Source organism: Schistocerca serialis, chromosome 12 (genome assembly GCF_023864345.2).
Source record: "Schistocerca serialis cubense isolate TAMUIC-IGC-003099 chromosome 12, iqSchSeri2.2, whole genome shotgun sequence".
Classification (NCBI taxonomy): Eukaryota; Metazoa; Arthropoda; class Insecta; order Orthoptera; family Acrididae; genus Schistocerca; species Schistocerca serialis.
This window is the reverse complement of record NC_064649.1, coordinates 12,661,710-12,684,589: the sequence shown is the minus strand read 5'-3', so window position 1 is coordinate 12,684,589 and position 22,880 is coordinate 12,661,710. Positions and strand designations below refer to the sequence as shown.

The window sequence follows — 22,880 nt, the reverse complement described above, 5'->3', positions numbered from 1 at the left end:
AGAATATTTTCAAAAGGAATCCAACACCTGTCTGCCAAATGTGGCGAATGAAATGATCTTGCTGGTCCTGCTGGTGCCATGAAGTTCACAAATACATCACCTTCTGCTTCACAGCACTCTGCAACACATCCTAAGTACCATTTGTCATCATAAACAGCAATAACATAGCAACCTGGTTGTAGGTTGCTGCTTTTGCTTCTGAATCCTGAGTCAGTCACACACTGTGAAGACACACGTTGTGCATGAACCTATAGTTATAACCGGACAGTTGGCTCATCTGCACATTGTCAGAGTCCGCTTGAGAGAAGTGATGATGGCTCCTTGTGCCTGCAACAGTTTTAACATGTTCTAGTCTGCTTTTTAGCAACTCTTCGACTGATTTCACATCATCTTTCGAAACGTAGAATGATTGTATGCGAGAGATATTTTTCTGTACCCAGGTAAATAATTGAATAGGTGTTAGAATGTGACCTTCTGTAGGGTGCTGCAGACTGGCCCGTGACGCCGTGCGTTTAATGGTAGCACCAATACCATCACATACATTTTTATCATGACTTGTTGCGAAAAAATTCCACTCTGCATGAATCTGAAAATCGTGGTAATACATGCATAAATTTTTGAGATTTTTTACAGTTTTTGTACTGACTAGCTGCCCAATCACTGAAGTATTTCACAAAATGCATGTGAGGCAGCTTGTTTTTCACATATGCCATGACAGTGCGAATGTGGGCATGAACTGCAGTGGCATCATGAATTAAACAGTCACTAAAAACGCACAGGTTCATGACAGACACATCACCTCTATAGTAAATCGCAAATGGCTGGAGAGTTGCTTGACTGTTGTCCCAATGATATCCTTGGATGGCATCTTGAACTATAAGTGCATAATTTTCAGAATAGTCTAGTATTACTATAATTTCATCTTCTTTCAAATTATCCATACAAAACTGAAGATAAGCTGATTGTGCTGTTGCTGTGAAGCTGTGTGTGGTCAGTTGGTCCATTTTTTGACAACACATTTCAACAAAATCTTCCATTGTACTTTGCTTTGTTTCAAGACTTACGCGATCCATGTGTGTCCATTGTTTATAAGAAATAAGTTCATTGTCATCCATAAGGAGTTCACCATACAGTTTGTTATTCATATGTTCTGCAAGATTTGCCTTACCAGGACACTTTCCACATCTGTGTATCATGCACTGGTAGGAACTGATGTCACACACAAGCAGCATCCTTGCACCTTTGTAATCCAGACCAGAATCCTTCATAGCAGCAAACATCAGCTTAACATTTTGATGGGTCTCACATACACACACATTGTGTGTGCCCCTTGCACTTACAGGCACAACCCATTTTGGCCGAAGATTGAAGAAAGATGATAATCCTACTTTGGTATTGGGATACTTTCCCTTGAATTATACATATAGTTATATGTTGCTATGCAACAGTCTTTTTTGCATCTGTACACATACATTTCCCATTTTCACCATTACATAGTCTTTTTTTTCCAGGCATTATTCAGCTGTAGTCATTATTTTCATAAAACTCCGACACTAGCACTTTTATTTCTGAACTCAATTGCTTACCCTGAGCCTGCTGAAGTTGTGGAAGCACTCATTGGGTTGCTTTTATTTTCCTAGCTTGCTTTACCATATATGCAGAAACATTGAATTCCTTTGCAGTGTAGTCAATAGACCAGCTGGAAGGTGCAAGGGTAAGAATAGCTACTTTTTTGTGGCATGTGGATATAGCACATTTTTCTTTCAAATCATGCACAATTTTGTCCAAATCAGAACATTTCTGGCCTGACTTCCGTTCCTTTGGAGCAGATAGTTCTTCCTCTTCCACCATTAGTGTCTCAGCTATTTTGTGTTTCAATTCCATTTGAGCTTCTTAGTTTACCATATCTGGGCCTGTCTCTCTTCCCAACTTTGTGTGTCTTCATGTGAGACAAACCAAGAACAGCCACTGAAGTATTAAATTGCTAATCTGCTGTGGTTGTAGGTGGCTGATACTCTTCGTCACTACCATGTAAATAATCAGAATATTCTTCATTTATTAGCAGAGTAACACACCTGGCACATAACTTTTGTCCTGGTTTCATGTTAAGTCCCATGCACTGATTCACTTTCAATACTGATTTTATATCAGTTTCTCTGAGGCTACACTTCACTGTCTTATTATGAATCCGAAATGGATCAAAACAACTTCTTTGTAGCAAAGAATACTTATCCAGAAACACTTGATAACAAACACTGCAGTTTCCTGAAACTGTACTTCTTGTGCAAACAGGGTGTATCCCGGATCTCCATAGCAACAAATCTTGGTCTGATTCATCCAGATCATACAGTACAAAGCGAATGCCACGTTTTGTTCCATATGTTGTTTTATGACATTCAGATGCTTGTGCTCTACCAATACTGCAAATTGTTTGAACAAAAGCACCACTAGTACACTCTTCTGCCTCCATACTGACTTTCCACAACAGTACTGATCAGTCTGAACTAGAATCTTAAAAACATGAGTAACCTGTAATTGTTGCTTGTTTCCTTTGTTGTTCCTGCCTAACAATGACTCATTCTGTACCTGAAAACTACCATTGTTTAACTTTTTGTTGCCTAATGGTTCCCAACAATTGCTGCAGCTTTATCTGAAACAAGCTGTCTGCATCATGACTATTACGTACTAAATCGTGTTAAAAGAAACGTAACGAAATACATCTCTGTCAACTTTTATTGTGCACAAATGCCTTGCAATAAGAAGTTGAAATTTTGCCACATATTATATTATGGTCTACTTATGCAGTGTTTGAAATTTGGCTTGGATATCACTTGTCCCTTTTGTGCTACCACACTTCGAAACTCCATGTTTTTCAGGTAATTTTTCAAATTTTTGTATTTTCGTATGCATGTAACTCTGTTTGTGTGACTGATATGGCAAGAGGAGTTCTGTGTGTGTGTAGGCCACATTAAGCTTACCACAAAAAAAATTATATCTTTTTTGAGTGAATTATATTTGGCATAGAGGGCACCTAAGTATGTACATTTTAATGTATTACATTTTTAAAAACATTTTGGAATTTATTTTCCCTCAGAAATATGTTGTTGGTGTCTTGATTCATCGAGTGTGTCTTCTAAGTGGATGTTACTGGGTTGTAAAAATTTCACTGGACTGTGTGGAATAGTTCCAAAGTTATCAAGACCTGAAGTTGGGTCTGAAGATAGATTGCCAGAAGCGGGTTGCAATTTCTGGGTCACGCCACCTTCTTTCACAAGTCATGATTCTGGAACTAATTGGCAGGGGAACTTAAAATTTTGTACATGAGTGTTCCACACTTGTTAGCATTGGTGTGCTAAATTTTAGTCAAATCTGATACTATCAGCTGGAACATTTTGTCAAATTGGTTGAATTGACATGGAATAACCAAATAATAATTTGGTGAGGTGCATGGGTATTTTTTATATATATATATATATATATATATATATATATATATATATATATATATATATATATATATATATATATATATAAATATGTCTGCTTGTGTCTGTATGTGTGGATGGATATGTGCGTGTGTGCGAGTGTATACCTGTCCTTTTTTCCCCCTAAGGTAAGTCTTTCCGCTCCCGGGATTGGAATGACTCCTTACCCTCTCCTCTAAAACCCACTTCCTTTCGTCTTCCCCTCTCCTTCCCTCTTTCCTGATGAGGCAACAGTTTGTTGCGAAAGCTTGAATTTTTTGTGTGTATGTTTCTGTTTGTTTGTGTGTCTGTCGACCTGCCAGCACTTTCATTTGGTAAGTCACATCATCTTTGTTTATATATATATATATATATATATATATATATATATATATATATATATATATATATATATATATATATATAGAATGCTACAAGGACATTATGAAAAATAAACTAACAGTTGCTGTCAGTTTTTCCATCTTAAGTTCTCTGTAGCTACAGTATTTTCACCAGGCTGTTTTAGCTTCTGAGGTCATTCTGGAAATATGGTATTCGTGTCTCTACATTTTGGTATTTGTAGATTAAAAGCAGCATTTCTTTATAAAATTGATGAACAACTTATGGTGTTTTTTTGCCTCTTATTTGTATTCTGAAGTCTACTGCTTCTGCCTTTGATGTTAGAGATGGCTGGAGTCCTGGTTGCAGATTCATTAGTTGCAGTTTTTAGCCTTTTATGAACCCAACTTTTGTTACGCCGGGTTTGTGTTTTTTTGCAATTTACCTCATTAATGTAAATTCCAAAAAAACTTCTTAACTATTTTCAAGTAAGCTTCTGTTAAAAAAAAAACCCGTGTGTCTGCAGAGGTTACTGTACGACATTCCCTCATCAACTTAACACGATCGCCTTTAAGCTAGAATTCGTGAAGTAAACAAGCTTCTCACCCTGAGAATATTCCAGTCAAATGTTTGTGTCGTGTGGCAGTTTCAGTGAGCAGAGCGCAACTGTGCTGGCGGGTGCAGCCTTGCACAGCATCCCGTCATTTGGATTTGTGGTGACGGAAGCAGACAGCCCCGGACGGCTCGACGTCGAGAAGCTGAAGCAACTCGGTGTGCCCCCTGGGCCCCTCTACGGCAGGATCAAGGCAGGCCACAGCGTCAAAATACATGGAAACACTGTATCCTCTTTTGTCTGTACACTCTCATATTCTCTGAGTTGGCTAGTCTTTCTTATAAAAGCTTATGTTGTAGTAAGTCAGTATCCAATTTCCAAATATTTTAATCTCAAATTTTAAGTGTGTGTGTGTGTGTGTGTGTGTGTGTGTGTGTGTGTGTGTGTGTGTGTGTGTGTGTGTGTGTGTGTATGCGTGGGGGGGGGGGGGGGTAAGTAAACTATAAGCAAGTTCCTTTTAGATCACAACAAGTCTGCAGACTGTAAACTCTGAACTTCCACTTTACTGCTGCATGTTGTGTGGACTTAATGGCAGGAATCCATCAATGCAGATGGATTCAGATTCTTTATTGCCTTTGACCACATACATTAGAACAGGCTTTTTCAGTGATAGCAAGTTACAGTTGCGTCAAACTGTTAAAATTAGTATTGCATATATAAATGAAGTACACTACTAGCCATTAAAATTGCTACACCAAGAAGAAATGCAGATGATAAACGGGTATTCATTGGACAAATATATTATACTACAACTGACATGTGATTACATATTCACGCAATTTGGGTGCACAGATCCTGAGAAACGAGTACCCAGAACAACCACCTCTGGCTGTAATAACGGCCTTGATACGCCTGGGCATTGAGTCAAACAGAGCTTGGACGGCGTGTACAGGTACAGCTGCCCATGCAGCTTCAACACCACACCACAGTTCATCAAGAGTAGTGACTGACGTATTGTACCGAGCCAGTTGCTCGGCCATCATTGACCAGACGTATTCAGTTGGTGAGAGATCTGGAGAATGTGCTGGACAGGGCAGCAGTCGAACATTTTCTGTATCTAGAAAGGCCTGTACAGCTCCTGCAACAAGCGGTCGTGCATTTTCCTGCTGAAATGTAAGGTTTCGCAGGGATCGAATGAAGGGTAGAGCCACGGGTCGTAACACGTCTGAAATGTAACGTCCACTGTTCAAAGTGCCGTCAATGCGAAGAAGAGGTGACAGACGCGAAACCAGTGGCACCCCGTACCATCGCACTGGGTGATACGCCAGTATGGCGGTTATGAATATGCATTTCCAATGTGCATTCACTGGGATGTCACCAAACACGGATGCGACCATCATGATGCTGTAAACAGAACTTGGATTCATCCGAAAAAATGACGTTTTGCCATTCGTGCACCCAGGTTCGTCGTTGAGTGGACCATCGCAGGCGCTCCTTTCTGTGATGCAGCGTCAAGGGTAACCGCAGCCATGGTCTCCGAGCTGATACTCCATGCTGCTGCAAACGTCATCGAACTGTTCGTGTAGATGGTTGTTGTCTTGCAAACGTCCCCATCTGTTGACTAAGGGATCGAGACGTGGCTGCACGATCCATTACAGCCATGCGGATAAGATGCCTGTCATCTCGACTGCTAGTGATACGAGGCTGTTGGGATCCAGCACGGCGTTCCGTATTACCCTCCTGAACCCACCGATTCCGTATTCTGCGAATAGTCATTGGATCTCGACGAACGCGAGCAGCAATGTCGCGATACAATAAACCACAAGCGCAATAGGCTACAATCTGACCTTTATCAAAGTCGGAAAAGTGATGGTACAAATTTCTCCTCGTTACACGAGGCATCACAACGATGTTTCATCAGGCAACACCGGTCAATTGCTGTTTGTGTATGAGAAATCGGTTGGAAACTTTCCTCATGTTTGCACGTTGTAGGTGTCGTCACCGGTGCCAACCTTGTGTGAAAACTCTGAAAAGCTAATCATTTGCATATCACAGATCTTCTTCCTGTTGGTTAGATTTTGCGTCTGTAGCACGTCATCTTCATGGTGTAGCAATTTTAATCGCCAGTAGTGTATTTTATATACAGCTACAATCTGAAATGTTCATATCAGCTTTGTCTGTATCATAACTCTTTATATTGTAACATTGGTTTTTTGTTAGCCTGTCATGTAATTTAAATCTGATTTATTTAAACGGTAAGGATCGAGCAGTGAGAGGAAACGTGTTAAAAAATTTTGAGGACATTCCTTTTTAAGGGACTTCTGTTATTGCTAGCCAGTGCATTGAGATGCCAGTGTTTGCCTTATTTCTAGCGTCATTGTTTCCCTGATAACACATTCTGTAAAGTTGCTTTTGACAGAGAGTGCAGAATCATAGATGAATAGATTCTGAGCGTAGCAAAAAGAGGATGAAAGTGCTCTTTAGGACCAACCTTGTATATTACTCAGACCATTTTTATTTATTTATTTATTTTTTCTTACTGACGTGAAGAGAATGTGTGCATATGAAAGACCACAATGTATGTCATAACAGAAACAATAATTGCTGATCCTATGTGCTTCCCCATGAGGTGGGATACTTACGAAATCTTTTTTATGACCTGATTGATATGTTCTTTTCAATTGAGTTTGACATCAGTCTGTATTCCTAAGAGCTTGATACATACATTATCTACGTTCTTGGACAGTTCTAACATAAGCTTTTGGGTTTTGTCTGGATTTACAAACAAGTTAACTGGCTGCAAACCGGTGTAATAGTCAAGAGTTTCTTGCATAATCATATCAAGATTTGGGATGTTGTAATGAATAATAAGTTGTACCATCAGCATAGCAGATAACTGACTGATACACAATGTGACAGGTCATTGACAGCCACAAGGAAAAAGGGCCAAGGACAGAGCCCTGTGGAACACCTGTACCAATTTCTACTAAGAGGAAGTGTCTATTTCTTATTGAGACCTATACTTGAGTATTGCTCATCAGTGTGGGATCCGTACCAGATCGGTCTGACGGAGGAGATAGGGAAGATCCAAAGAAGACCGGTGCGTTTCGTCACAGGGTTATTTGGTAAGCGTGATAGCGTTACGGAGATGTTTAATAAACTCAATTGGCAGACTGTGCAAGAGAGGCGCTCTGGATCGCGGTGTAGCTTGCTCGCCAGGTTTCGAGAGGGTGCGTTTCTGGATGAGGTATCGAATATATTGCTTCCCCCTACTTATACCTCCCGAGGAGATCATGAATGTAAAATTAGAGAGATTAGAGCGTGCACGGAGGCTTTCAGACAGTCGTTCTTCCCGCGAACCATACGCGACTGGAACAGGAAAGGGAGGTAATGACAGTGGCACGTAAAGTGCCCTCCGCCACACACCGTTGGGTGGCTTGCGGAGTATCAATGTAGATGTAGATGTAGATGTAGAAACTGTTTTCTGTAGGAAGAAATTACTGTTAATGTAGATTTTTGTATACTGTAGTAATCTAATTTTGGTAGCAGTAACAAAAAAAACCAGTCAAATGCTTTATTTAGATTACATAATAGAAGTGACACTGTTTTCTTATTCTTGAAAGCTGTTAGTCTGATTAACAGTTTCGAGAACAGTTGGAGTAGTATTTTCATCTTGCTAAAATGTTTACTGCCTGTTGCTAAGGAGGTCATGCTTTTCAAAATAATCGCTTAATTGAACATACGTGAGTGGCTCAAATATTTTTGAGAATATTGGCACAGGAGAAACTTATTCTGGGGAAGTTATTTATGACCATTTTTTAATACAGAGACAACTTTTGCGGTTCTGAGTGAATCCAGAAAAACTCCATACTCCAAAACATTTATTAAGAATAAAACTCACTGGCTCACTAATCAAGTTAGCTGTTTATTTAACAAGATAATTAAACATCCAGCAGCAGTCCATACTTTCAAAATTAGATAATTTGGAAACACTTTTACAGACAACATTTGGCCTGATTTTATCCCAATGGAACAAAGGGCTTTCAGACAACTGGGGACTGGGCAGATACCTTGCCGGTATGTCTGTGGCCTTAATTTTGCCTCCAAGTTCTCTGATGTGACAAAGTAGTCATTAAATTCTCATGGATCAGGCAGAGTTTCATATAGCTGACTGGAAGAATTATCTTGTCAGATATCTTCCCAGGCTGCCTTACGCTTTTTTTGGTGCACCTTTCACATACTGCTTTTTTAGCTTGTGTGAGCTTAGTTTTGTAATACTTTTTGTTCATAGATTAAGCGTTGTAATCAAAATTCTGCTTTTCAGTCCGTCGATTAGCCTCATTTGTGTGAAAGTAAAAGCATGAGTGTCACTGATAGTTCAGACGTTCACTTGTGCATGTCCTTTTGAGTTGGGAAGACTTTCTGAACATGTACCCTTCACAGCTTCCACAGTGCACCAGAAAAGTGATTTGAAGGAGAAAGAAGGAAGGAAGGGGCAACGTGACAACTTCATGTAAAGTACACGTGAGTGGTTTAATCGAACGATATGAGCTGAACCTGGGTCTTTTTAACACCAGAAATAAATGTTATCACAACAGAACCAGATGTGATACCTCATAAAGTGAAATTTCCTGTACGGTAAAGGGGTGAAAGCTGTAGACAACAGTGGAGGAAATAAAAGAGAAAACGAAAATTTCCCATTCACAGTATTGCTGAGAGAGACATACTGCTTAGGCTTTGAAGAGAAGTGATATTATCAGTATATGCCACATTTTGTGATGAACTGGGATCAAGTTTTGTGATTGCCTGATAAAATGATTAGATGATGATGATGATACTAATAGTAGTAGTAGTAGTAGTAGTAGTAGTAGTAGTAGCAGCATTGTTCACTGCCACAGCATACACTGAAGTAACAAAAGTCGTTGGAGACCTCCTAATATTGTGTCGGACCACCTCCTGCGTGCAGCAACTTGATGAGGTGTTGACTCAACAAGTCTTTGGAAGCGCATGCAGGAATATTGAGCCATGCTGCCTCCATAGCTATCTGTAATTGTGAAAGTGTTGCCAATGCAGGATGTTGTGCACCAGCTAGCCTCCAGACCAGGCTGTTCCAGCTCGTCGGCTCCGTTGTGAGCCGCGGAGCGCTCCCTGCTCCAGGGAGCTGTGTCGCTCGCTGTGACCACTCGAGTGGGCCGGCGCGTGGCACGGCTGGCTGAGGCAGGTGGCAAGGCGAGTGTTTTGATGTGCCAGCTGCGTCTTACAAGATCGACAACCTCATACTCTTAGCTGCTAAGACGTGGTGACATGCTACACCAGGAAATACGATGTTCAGGAAATAAATAAGAAACAACTGTTTTACACGAAATTGCATACTAAATTTATTGGGCCTTTGCAGCTTGACATCTTCTTTTCATTAGAAGATCGGAAATATCATGCGTCAAAGTGTTCGCAGCGTTAATGCGGAGGATGGCCTTCATTGTTGCATCCTCAAGAAATGATCGTTCCTTCTTTTTACTCTTTACATTGCTGAGAAAAGCTGCTCCCAACAATACGTAGATCCAAACATGCACATGATCTGAGCGGCATTGTTGTGAAGCTTGGGAAATTTCTTTTGCTGTAGTGAAAAATATCATCGTGACAAATCCGTGTTGTAGTACCTCTTTTTCAACAAAGTTGAATTTTGCAAATGAATTGCCGGCTGTTGTGGCGGAGCGATTCTAGGCGCTACAGTCTGGAACCGCGCGACCACTACGGTCGCAGGTTCGGATCCTGCCTCGGGCATGGATGTGTGATGTCCTTAGGTTAGTTGGGTTAAGTAGTTTTAAGTTCTAGGGGACTGATGACCTCATATGTTAAGTCCCATAGTGCTCATAGCCATTTGAACCTCTGCAAATCAATTATCTCCAATTGAAGTGACGGTGACAGGTCATCGGGGGAAACTGAAAAAGGAGTGCTGAACACCTTAAGTTCCATTTCTAAACTAGTGAGGTCTCTGAATCGTATTTCAAACGACATGATGAGCTGTTTTAACTTTGCTTGGTAATCGCCGAAAGTAGTACCTTCAGGTAGTTGTAAAGAAGCAAGACGATTGAAGAACGTTAAACGTCCATTACTAATCTTCCTCTCAAATATACGTAACTTTCCCATGAACTTTTTGATCTGGTTGTGCATGTCAACGATTAGCTGCCCTTTGCCCTGCAGTGACAGATTTAAATTATTCAGATGCACAGTTATATCAGCTAGGAACCCCAGGTCTGATATCCATTTTATATCTTTCAGACAACGCATTTATTCCCATTCCATTTCGAGAAAATGGGATATTTCCTCACGAATGGCAAAGAAAACATTAAGAACTTTTCCCCGAGTCAGGCAACGAACTGTACTGTGGTAAGGTATATCCCCATACTCCGCTTCCAGATCTTTCAGGAATCCTTTGAATTGGCGATGATTCATACCGTGACGCCGCACAAAATTCACACACTTCACGACATCTTTCATTACGCCACCTAGCTCTACTGTTTGAGCACACAGTGCCTCTTGGTGAATAAAACAATGAAGAGTCAAAATGTCTTTCCTGAATTTGCCCCTGAGTTTATTTTTCAAACTAGAAGCAAAACCTTGTTGATGCCCGATCATTTGTGGTGCACCGTTTGTCGCTACAGAATGGAGCTTACCCCACAGCAAATTCATATTGTCCACTGACTCACAAACAGCTTCAAAAATGTCACGTCCTGTTTCGGTGTAATCGGGTGGTACCACATCCAAGAGTTCTTGAGTTACTTGCAGCTCCATGTCGACATTTCGCACAAAGACTGCAAGTTGAGCACAGTCCGATATGTTGGTGCTTTTGTCACGTGCTAGCGAAAATGCAACGAAGCTCTCCGCCTTTTCCCTGAGCTGTGTCTCTAAATCCACTTCCATGTCCACGATTCAATGAAACATTGTTTGCTTTGACAGCGAAACCCCTTCAATTGCCTGCACCTCCATTGGAAACAAACATTCTGCAACTGCTAGCATGCATGATTTTACGAGTGGTCCCACCGAAAATGGCTTGCCACTTGTCGCAATGATGAGTGACCCTGTAGCTTGCTCGAATTGCAGATTCAGTAGTGTTTTCTCCGCTCTCATTCACCTGAAAATTATAAACGCATTACAGAACACGAACTATGTTGCATGTTTTGATACCCTTCGTATTACAAAACCATTTTTGAACTTACGTCTCCTGATATGTCATTCTTAAGCCTGGCTACCAGTTCTGTGTGCAACGCCATCTACCTGATCGAAGTGCGCTGCGTGAAGACATGTATAATGTCGTTCTATATTGTACCTCTTCGCAGAATTAAATACTTTATGACATACAAGACATTGCGGGCGACCATCCCTCTCAATGAATAGAAAGGTATCTTCCAATTGAGGTACAGGGCTCCCGCGGCTAGTCATAGCTGTCATTGAATACGGATTATTGCGTCAGTTGCGGCTGCATGCGGCCAGGGGGCAGTGAGTTCGCTTTCCCCCTCGACGTGGGATCTGAGCTGCTGAAATGAGTGCTCCGGAGTGCTCCGGCTCCCTGGAGCTCGGTTGGAAGAGCCTGCTCTAGTCTGTGTCCCATAAATGTTCAGTGATATTCATGCTGGGTGATGAGAGTGGCTGAATCATTCACTTGAACTGTTCAGAATGTTCTTCAAACCAATCACAAACAATGTTGGCCTGGTGACATGGTACATTGTCACCCATAAAAATTCCATTGTTGTTTGGGAATATGAAGTCCACGAATGTTTTTAGATGGTCTCTAAGTAGCCAAACCTAACAGTCTCCTGTCAAAAAGATTGTTTGAGTTGGACCAGGGGACCCTGTCCATTTCATGTAAACACAGCCAACAACATTATGGAGCCACCACCAGCTCGCACAGTGTCTTGTTGACAACTTGGGTCCCTGGCTTCGTGGGGTTTGTGCCACGCTCGAACCCTAGCTTCAGGTCTTACAGACTGAAATAGGGTCTCATATGAACAGGCCACAGTTTTCGAGTTGTTTAGGGTCCAACCAGTATTGTCACAAGTACTGTAAGCGATGTCATGCTGTTAACAAAGGCACTCGTATCAGTTGTAAGCTGCCGTAGGCCATTAATGCCAAATTTCACCACACTATCCTAATGGATGCGTAAGTCTCATATTGATCTCCGTGGTTATTTCACGCAATGTTGCTCGTCTGTAAGCTCAGACAACTTGACACAAATATGGCTGCTCTCGGTCATTAAGTGAAGCCAGTTGGCTGCTGCATTGTCTGTGGTGAGAGATAATGCTTGAAATTTGTTCTTCTCGGCTCTCTTGACGCTGTGAATCTCAGAATATTGAATTCTGTAACAATTTCTGGAAATGGAATGTCCCATGTATCTAGCTCCAACTACCGTTTCATGTTCAAAGTCTGCTAATTCTCACTGTGCAGCCATAATAAATCCAGAAACCTTTTTACATGAATTGCCTGAGTAAAAATGACAGTTCTGCCAATGCACTGCCCTTTTATACCTTGTCCATGCGATACTACTGCCATCTGTATATGTGCATATCATTATCCCGTGACTACTCTCACATCAGTGCATGTCCTAGTTGTCACATAAAATGCAAGAATTACAGATTTCCTCTCAGCCAAGACAGCTAGCCCTCTGCATCTTCAGTATTGATGGTGTACTTTGTGTATTGTGTAACCACACAGGACTTTTCCTATTCGCTCCAATGAGCACTGCACTTTGAGGTGTGTTTAAATGAGCACTTGAGGAGTAAAGGTAGCAACTCGCGCAACAATTGAGGTGCCGAGTCATTGTCATGCGTATAAAAGAGGGACTGAGAGCATTGATGATTGTGAGATGAATCCTCCCTCAGCACTATAGAGTACATATATGGAAACATACGACACAAAATAAAAAGAAAAAGTATTTTGTGGCTGCAATATCAATAAGTCATCAATGGAATCAGTAAATGTGCTCATCAGGTCAGTTCGAGAGCTACTCGAGTGAGAAATGGCGGCGGCGAGACCTGGGATTGGACAGTAGCCGGGTGAAGTGTGCGCTCATCCCGTGCTGCTCATTACCGTATGGCTGAGGATGTATAATGTACGCATTTGAGATTTTTGATAACAACATTAAGCTACAACTTGTGTTTATGTAGTTGTATAGATTAAATCATCATCAAACAATAATATATTGTCAATGTAACATGGGAGAATGGTTCAGTGGCATCAAAACTACAGGCGTAACTCAGATGTCCACCGTATCGAGCATCTCGATTTTACAATTTCAGTCTGTTGACATCAGATGAACGAGTTACGTTCAGCAGACTGAAGTGCAGGGTGATCGAAAAGTCGCTTACATAAAAATATGTGTGTGTATATTTCTTTGCAACCCCACACGCGTAGAAACTCCCTCGAGGTCACTTTGTAGAGCACATTGACCCTGATGTTGCTAGTCTCCATAATTGTGTTCATCATTAGTTCTGTCAGTGTTTGCAGTCTGTACCGTATTTACTCGAATCTAAGCCACACCTGAAAAATGAGTCAAAATCAAGGAAAAAAAATTTCTCCAAATCTAGGCCGCACCTGAAATTTGAGACTCGAAATTCAAGGGGAGAGAAAAGTTTTAGGCCGCACCTCCAAATCGAAACAAAGTTGGTCCATTGTAATATGAGACACAATTTAGGTCGAATGGATGACTATACAGCTACAGTAGTTTGGTTCGAGTCGTAAGATTAGCAGTTAAGCTTTACCAGGTAGCCATTGCTATGCGTCAGGCGCTCCGTCCGTATTTATACGCGTACCTTTACTTTTTCATGTGCTTCGTGTGGTTTGAATTGATTGCTTATTTTTCTTTGATCTGATAAGTACCGTTCTCTTTGTTATAGGTGTTTACGTCACTCTAAGCTGAAAATGCCTTACTGTACTGTGTCATGCATTGTTTGTTACATTCTGATAATGCGCGTTTACGACCAGTGTCCGCTCGCGGCATGGCTCGCTTTTGTGCGCGCTACCGCTGCTTACAATAAAAAAAAAAGAGGAATCGTCTCATTAGCGAAACAATGGCAAGAGACTGCTATTTGTTGTTACTTGCACTGATGCTTTCTTTGATAATGATTAACAAGCACCAAATAATAGACTGCGTATGATAGATGATGTTCTGAACGAGAGTTTAGCGAAAATTTTTCTCTGTTTGAAAATCTTTGCAGACGCCTCTTTAGTACGTTATATTCTGCACAGAAATTAGTCATCTTAGATTTAAAAATCTAGTCAATTGCCGTGCTTAATTTCTGACTGTATCACTATTAGGCATAAGAATAATATGAATATAAACATGACATGCTATGTATATTCTTCCGCGTTTGCTGTTGTCTCACCCTAGTTTCGTAGTTTATTAGGCAGATAGGATTTAAATGAGATAGCAGCAGCAAAGAATACATGGCAAAATGTTTATATTGATATTATTCTTATGGTGAAGAGAATACTGCATGTGATTCACAATTCATAAAAGTTCCTATTAGCAACCATCTCTTCTCACAGGTAGGAAAAAAATTCAGAACGTAGAGGTGGCCATATTGACAAACATCCCAAACAGTCTTGCCAGTCGGATTTTCGTAGTACATTGAAATGCTGCTACTTTCGAAGATGAACAATACGGAATTTGTATTTACTTCGTTGGATAATGTATGAAAATGCAGTGGTCGAAACTCGGGGCGGAGAAAAAAAAATCTCTTCTTCCACTTTTTTTATTTATTTACTGCCGCAGAGGTTTTGGTGCCAGTATTTATCTTTGTGCCTGCAAAGCATGCCTGTGTAGCGCTACATATATTCAACAGCAGAAGTTAGGTGTGGCGGCACCTACCAACATTTTTCAGAACTTCCGCTTACTTTGCACTCGATTTTAAGCCGCAGGTGGTTTTTTGGATTACAAAACCCGGAAAAAAGTGCAGCTTAGATTCGAGTAAATACGGTATTCATAGGCCCTTTATTTAAGGTAGGCCCACAGGAAGAAGATTGGAGACATTAAATTGTGAGAACTTGGTGGCCATAATCCTTTACAGATGATTCGACCACCAGAAAATTCTCTTAAGAAATGAATTGTTTGACTAGATGTGTGACAAGTGGCAGTATCCTGCTGCAATGAATAATAATGTTCGTGTGCCTCAAGATGTGCCAGTTTGAGAAAGCTCCCAACCATTTGCCTGTAGACATCTGTGACCTCAGTAACTCTGAGCATAATGTCCACCAAAATACTATCAACATGATGGGTTGCTGCACAATGCTGTGCATTATAGTTTCAAAGAAAACTGGGCCCACTATTAGACAGCTCACCAGACTCCAGTTTTCTGACAATGCGAGTTGTTTTCGTGGAAGACATGTGGGTTCTGGCTGTTCACATATCCACTAAGGTGAAACCACTCTGTCAGTGAAGAAAATCTGGTCCAGTTCTGCAATTACGTAGATGTTGTAAGTTGATCCTCCTTTTTACTGAGCCAGTTCGTGTATTTTTGGCTGTTCGATTAGCAGACAGTCGGACTTCACAGTTATGACAGAACTGAGGGCAAACTGTAGACGTGCCCTATCTGTGACTTCAGTAACTCTGAACAGAATTCCCACCAAAATGCTATCAACATGATGATGTTAAATCAAGTTCACACCAGTCTGGTAGCACTCAATCGATTATACTTCAAGCACGAGCGAGACTGTCCGCACGAGCATAATCAGTCGCTCTGCAGCCACATTCACTCACTTAACACGGTGTGAATTGAGTTAGCCATTGCTAGTAGACTCTTTATGGTAGCCTTAAGAGTCTTTCCTTGACTTTATAAATAACCTCAGCTCTATAAATTAATAAATTTTTTACCAAATCACGCACTGCACTCACACTGGTGACCAATTCTTTATGGAGGCTCTGGCTGTAGTCAGTTACTAACGTGCCAAAACAAATGGTGGGCACCGAGCTGCACAGTTCCAGTACAGTGGGATTTCCCTGTCGGGGACACCAACTAGCTGGGGCAAAGATGCGTCGAGGTTAGGTTCCACCCGTGTGGTATGGGATTGATATCTTTATCTTTACAATGTCAACAACTGATTGTAACCACGTACAGTACACTAGACATTTCTCTTTTTCTGGAATCTTAAATTCCTTTGCACTACAAAGATGATACGTGTGAGATTTTGACTGCTGCTTTGGTTTCTGATCACTACAATACAAATCTGGGTTTGGACAGATAGTGTCCTCGCATTGTTTTAGGGCAAACAGTATCACCATCCTTCGTGTTGGTCAGTTTTGTGTCCATTAAAATTGCCAGTCCCCCAGTTCTCTTCTTGTCTACAACAATTTGTTTTTCCTGGAAATGGATGATTAATATTGTTACTGTTGAATTGTTTAGCACTGCGGTATCTGGATATTTCCAATAAAATACGTCTGCAACATGTGTATACAAACAAATGTCAAAATACTGTTAATCAAAACTCCTAAAAAAATTGTATATTTATGAAGCAATGGAACTGTAATGTACTATTGATCTTATGTGACTTGACCCATTGTATATTACCATCTTCGTTTGCTGTTGGTGATACCTGTTTTGCAACCTTGCAGTGACTGACCATATGAGTGCAAAGCAACTCTTGCTTACAAAGACATTTATTTTCAAGTGCATGACTTTTTGGATCACACTGTATATTGTAATACCACGATGCTTGGTGCACTTTTGTGTTACGTCTGTAAGTTTGATGTAGATGAACTGTCTTCCCATGTTATGTTGATAGTATTTCGTGACATGGTGATACTTAATAAGTATATAGTCATAAAAATAGTAAAAATTAATAATGTAGCAGCTTTTGGCAGTTTTAGGGTGTCTTTTCTGAATTGTGCATACTTTGCTGACAGAAAAGGAAGACAGCAGGTGTCTGTGATACACTGTAGTAGGCAATAGAAAGACTTCCCCATCACAAATGGTAACCGCCAGTTCTGATGACGGTAAGTGTTTATGGTTTTAGTGCCAATGGTATGTTCGACTTACTGCTTATAATAAATATGACATGATGAATGTCTTCCCTTTTGTGAAAGAAAATGAGAGTAGGAAGAGTTTTTGTTATTTGCATGTAATACTTTGTGATAGTTTTGTGTCTGAAAATTTCCTGGAGTGTGTGCTGACACTGTTTTTTTTGTTGTTACTGGTAATTTTCTAATGATTGTGACTATACATTTTTCTGTAATTATCATCCTACCTTAACACAACTAGATAGAACCGTCAAGTGTATTGGGACCGAAGAAAAAGGGTCGTAAGGTAACCATTGTTGGGGACACCTGTGATGCTTCCAGGATGAAGAAGATTGCTCAGTTAGTATTTGTTTTATTAATGCAAATATATTTTGCTGTACTGAAGGGTGTTGATGAGACTCATAAATTCGTAACTGATTTCCCCAGAGACGAAAATTTATTTCACTTTTTATTCATTTATTTGTCCAAGAAATCATGTTCATTTTATGGGATGCATTACAGTGCAAATCTTGAAAACACATGTATATTTTCATTGCAATGATTTTTGCATACATGTGTTCTATAAAGATGAGACTAAGCTATACGTATCGATATGAGAATTAATTATAAGATGGTTATATAAACTTAAGATTATAGCTTTTTAAACAACGTTAAAATTACATTTTATTTAAAGAGCGCTCCATAATACACTCAAGAACACTGAAAATAGCACACCAATAGGGAAGAAAGGTACAAATGTGCAATTTTGCCGATAAGTACATTGAGATCCAATATGCAAATGATTAAAGTTTGGTGCCAATGAGCATGTGCCCAGACCTTTCAGTGAGGCTGTATTACATCACGGACCCTGTTTAAGCGGCGCACAGTGGAAGAGTCTCTCACGTGGTGATCACATCCCGATTTGAGGTGGCGGTTAGTAGGCACAGAATGCCAGGTCGGCATATTAGGTGATATGTCCCACAATTGCATCAGCTAAAGATGGGTCTTATCGTAGGCTGGTCAACATGCCGTGTGGCTTGCCAGGGGATCATTCAAAATATCCTGTCAGATGATGTTGGAGGAAATAGACACGAAATGGCACCCGCTTGGGTCTACCAGATCTGGAGACATCAGGAAGACAATGAGGCGAGAGGATTGAAGGATCCTCTGGCAAGTGATTGGTGGGCCTGCAGTGACTCTCTACACAATACAAGCAGATGTAGGATGCCATTTGTTCCACAAACTATTTCCAGACGAGTTGTCGAAAGCAACACACAAAAGAAGGAAAACTTGCTAGCTTTGAGAGTTATTCTGTGAGAGTTATCCTTTGACAAGCTAAAGTAAAATAAAACCCCACGTGTGTTCCCACACCTGTGCCGCTATTTGTGCCAGCTAGACTGATTGTGATGGTGGTGGCATCAGGTGAGTTGGGTGGATGGAGTACAAGCACAAATTCAGTTGCTGCTTCACAACCCAAACTATCGGGATCCTTCCCTCCACCTCCAGCTTCTGAGAACTATGGAGGTGGGAGTTACCCTTACAACACATCCTTTGCTCCCATAACCATCCTGGCCCCAATCTTGAGTAATCCACTTTCCCAGCACCCTCCACCCAATAGTTTTTACTTCCTCTACCCTGTCAACCCCTCCCAATTCACATTCCCTTTGATGTACACCACTTCCCAATGGCCACTTCAATTGTGCTGGCCCATGCACATTCCTAGCCCTCAACCGGCCGCCTCCCTCCGAGCCATTAGCCACTCGCCTCCAGTACCTCTCCCCTCCCTCTCCGTGTATGCACATCATCTCACACTACACCCACCGAAACCACTCTATCTGCCAAAAAATAACATTGGCATTGTTAGTCTAGTCAGGACCATGTCAAGGCATAGCAAGTTTCCCTTCTGTTGTGTGTACCTATCAACAACTCAACCATTTTGCTTTTTGGTGAGTGCTCCGCTTTAATCCTAAAGTATTTACATTCTACAAAAACTTTCCTGCAGGATGAATATCAAAACATTGGTATTTAAACTCTTAACATTGATAGTTTTTGAGTACTGAGCACTGGAGAACACCATTCACCACACACTGTTGATCACGGGGCTCTATAGCAGATGATCCCTACATGTTTCCACGTTGGCCCGATGACCTCGTCAGTTGTGATTGGAGTGGATGCGAGGTTGTCGAGATTGGACCACAGAAAATGGACAGGTGTCCCCCAGACAGATGAATCGTGTTCATTCTGACACCAGGTTAACAGTTGTCTGGATAAACAGTCGTCCATGCGGAATGGCTGCTCAAAATGTGCACTGCACCACGTGACAGGCTAATTGAGGCAGCACCGTGCTGTGGGAGACATTTGCTTAGCTTCTGTGGGTCCTGTAGTAGCAGTCGAGGACACTGAATTAGCTGTGACTACGTGAACATCACTCCAGACCACACACACCCTTTTGTGCTCGATCGTGTTTCCCCGATGACGATGACATCTTTGAGTGGGGTAACAGTCCGCGTCATGTCACGAGGCCAGAACAATGCTCCAGTGGTCGGAGGACCAAGACAGTAAACTCACGTCAATGTCTCTGTCATCAGATTCGCCTGATCTGAACTGGACAGAACACATTTGGCACACTATCCGGCACCTTCTCTGCACTGACACATCGCTGGCCTATAAGTTACAGGAATTGCTGGGCCTATAAGTTACAGGAATTGCTGAACCTGTGTGTAGACGTATGGTGCCACATGCGTCCAGAAACGTGATAAGACCTAGTCGAATTGCAATTGATAATGTTGTTGGATAACTTGAGAGTGAAAAGGGGCGTCTGCTGCGTAGGCTCACGTTCGACGGTGTGTAGTGAACGACTTTCTCAGAAGTACAGGGTGGGGCAGAGGAAACGCGTTTTTTAAACCATTACTCATCAATGACTGGTAGTACTGACCTTGAGCAAGTGTTGGCAGACTGCTCGGACAGTGTGGTTTCAGTTGCTACAGAGTGCCGGAGCATAGAGCATCATATGTTCACAGTTGAGCAGTACTTTAGGAAGAACGATTCTGCTGTCATGGTTTGGCACCTTCTTCGTCGAAAGTTTAATGTCGGACATCGAGATATGGTCCCAGATCGAAACACTGTACTCTGATGGGTTGCAGCATTTAGAAATACTGGATCTGTGACGAAAAAGGAAACTATCTGGCCTTCCCTGTTCAATTTGAACTCCAGAAAACGAAGACAGAGTGAGAACGGCAGTTCTCAGCCCTCCGAAACAATTTGCTCGGTGACTGGCTGTATTGCTGGATACATCATGTGGTTTGCTTCATTGCGTCTTTTGTCATAATCTCAAATTTAACTCGTACAAAATGATTGTCCAGCAACTAAGTGATTTGGATTTTCTGCCATAGTGGATGTTATTCTTATAGGAGAAGCAGATGTCCCAGTATTCGTGAGTGACGAAGCCCATTTTCATCTCAACAGTTACGTTAACACTTAGAACGGTCAGTACTGGACATTGGAGAACCAGTGTGAGCTGCCCAAAAAACCATTCCTCAAATCAAAAATAAATGTTTTGCGGAGTCTCTAAGATAGGTATTGTTGGACGTTAATTTTTTGAAGTGGAGGAACTGCACCTACTGTGGCATCAGTGCGCTACTTTCTTCATCCAGAACTCAAAAGGCATCGAGGGAATGTGAGAGAAATGTGCTTCCGACAGGATGGTGCCACAGCTCACACGGCTGGAGCATCAGCGGAAGTGGTTCGACAAGTGTTCATCGGACACGCCATTTTCAAATACAGTTACGGTCCTCATCCTCCACGCTCGCCAGATCTGTCGATCTGGATTTTTTTTTTTTTTTGGTGGGGCTGCTTGAAATAGAGCGTGTACGTGGACACGATCTGCAAAGTCGATGTCTTCAAGAAATCTGTTCGGCAGGAAATTGAAGCTGTGCAAATGAAACATAGGTGAGAGCTGTTCGTAACTTTAAGGAGAGGATCCAAATTCTTGTCTGACTGGAAGATTGCCACCCCATCAACATTATTTTCCAAACCTAATTAAGGTATGAAGCTTTCAGAAACGCAATAAAAGTACAGTTATTCAATACTGAGAAACATGCATTTCCCCTTCTCCACCCTGTACTTGTGCCTGCACCAGATGTATAATCTGTCATCAAATCTACCACAGGTCACCACCTGTCGTATTCGGCATCCTTCAATCACTTTCCGTAGATCCTCACTCCATTAGCATACAAATAGTTGACCAGCTCAGTTATTTCTGAACAGGTCATTCGAAGGTGCCCATCTGTAACAATCTCCCCTTTGCTAAAGTGGATTTCCCCATTTGCAACCCGTATCATTGCTAGAATGATTTCCTGTTTCTCTCTGCACCAACAATATACTTCTCTTACTGCATCACGGGCCCACAGTGTCATTACGTGGAATTCGATCTTGCAGTTGGCAGTGGACGTAATGATTTTACTCGTAAGTGTATATCCAGAAACTTGAGAGTTTGTTGTGTTCCTGGGCAGTCTTAAAAATGTCAGATAAGTTGAAGCAGTGTTGACTCTGATCTAGCGTACAAATGCAGTTGCAAATATGGAGAACCGTCAGCTTTATAGTGGAGTGATGACAATGAAAATTCGTAGCATGGCTGGGAGTTAGGGAAATACCAAATGGACTGATGTGTGAATGGGAATTTGGATTAAGAAGGGAGGGTTGCTAGAGTAGTCCGTGCAGTTGTGAAACTATTCTCAATTTTCGTGCAGGATCACCTGTTTCATTTGAGAACTGAGGTGCTGTTCCAATACGGTTGGATAGCCTGTGCTGTGCTGTGCTGTGCTGTTCGAGTTTAGGGGGGAGCACCAAGTAAGGTGAGCTGTGAATTGGAATTTGGATTAAGGAGGGAGGCGTGCTAGGGTAGTCTGTTCAGTTGTGCAAAGTCAGTGTGCCTGCGGTAGCATAATGGTTGGCACATCTCCCTAGTGAGCAGGAGATCTGGGTTCGAATCCCCACCTCGGTACAAATTTTCTTTCTGCTTCAGTCTGCGTATGTACATCGTAGATATTTCACATTTTAAAGGGTCCCTGGAACTGATTTTCATTTGCCAATTAAAACATTTCTATTGTTTCAACGATCTCTATACTGAGTGGAGATGGATTCATCTGACGGTGGTGTGTATTTACAGAAATAGTGATGTCGTAGTACACGAGGCGACACTGGAAGAGGCTCTCAGGGACAAAGCCCTAGAAAATGGCCACTCCACCCCTGCAATGGCTGCCCAGTTTGCAAAGGATATCGGAGCCAGAGTCCTCATACTGTACCATTACAGCCAGCGATACCGGCAGACTGCAGATGATGCTGAAGGGGTAAGTCGGGTTCATATCTTCGCTAACATCTTTTACTTACTTAAATTTAAAGAAGAGTACCGAGATGTATAGGGTCTTCAGTCGGTGTACTGTGCCTCGGAATTCCTTTCTCATCCTGTCTGGAAAGTCTGCCCGATACTGGGTTTCCTAACATTCCCCACCTCCTAAACCTAACCAGTCCTTTCTCC

General features: G+C 41.6%; 1 protein-coding gene across 2 annotated transcripts in view; it reads left to right on the top strand.

The window, feature by feature from the left end:
* The window catches only part of LOC126428190 (zinc phosphodiesterase ELAC protein 1-like), a 70,277-nt gene that overhangs the window by 14,725 nt on the left and 32,672 nt on the right, over window positions 1-22,880 (top strand). For both annotated transcript variants that reach the window (XM_050090106.1, XM_050090105.1), the window contains 3 exons: window positions 4,450-4,642; window positions 17,607-17,704; window positions 22,512-22,692. In XM_050090106.1, coding sequence (XP_049946063.1) covers window positions 4,450-4,642; window positions 17,607-17,704; window positions 22,512-22,692 — 472 coding nt within the window. The remainder of the gene's footprint in view (window positions 1-4,449; window positions 4,643-17,606; window positions 17,705-22,511; window positions 22,693-22,880) is intronic.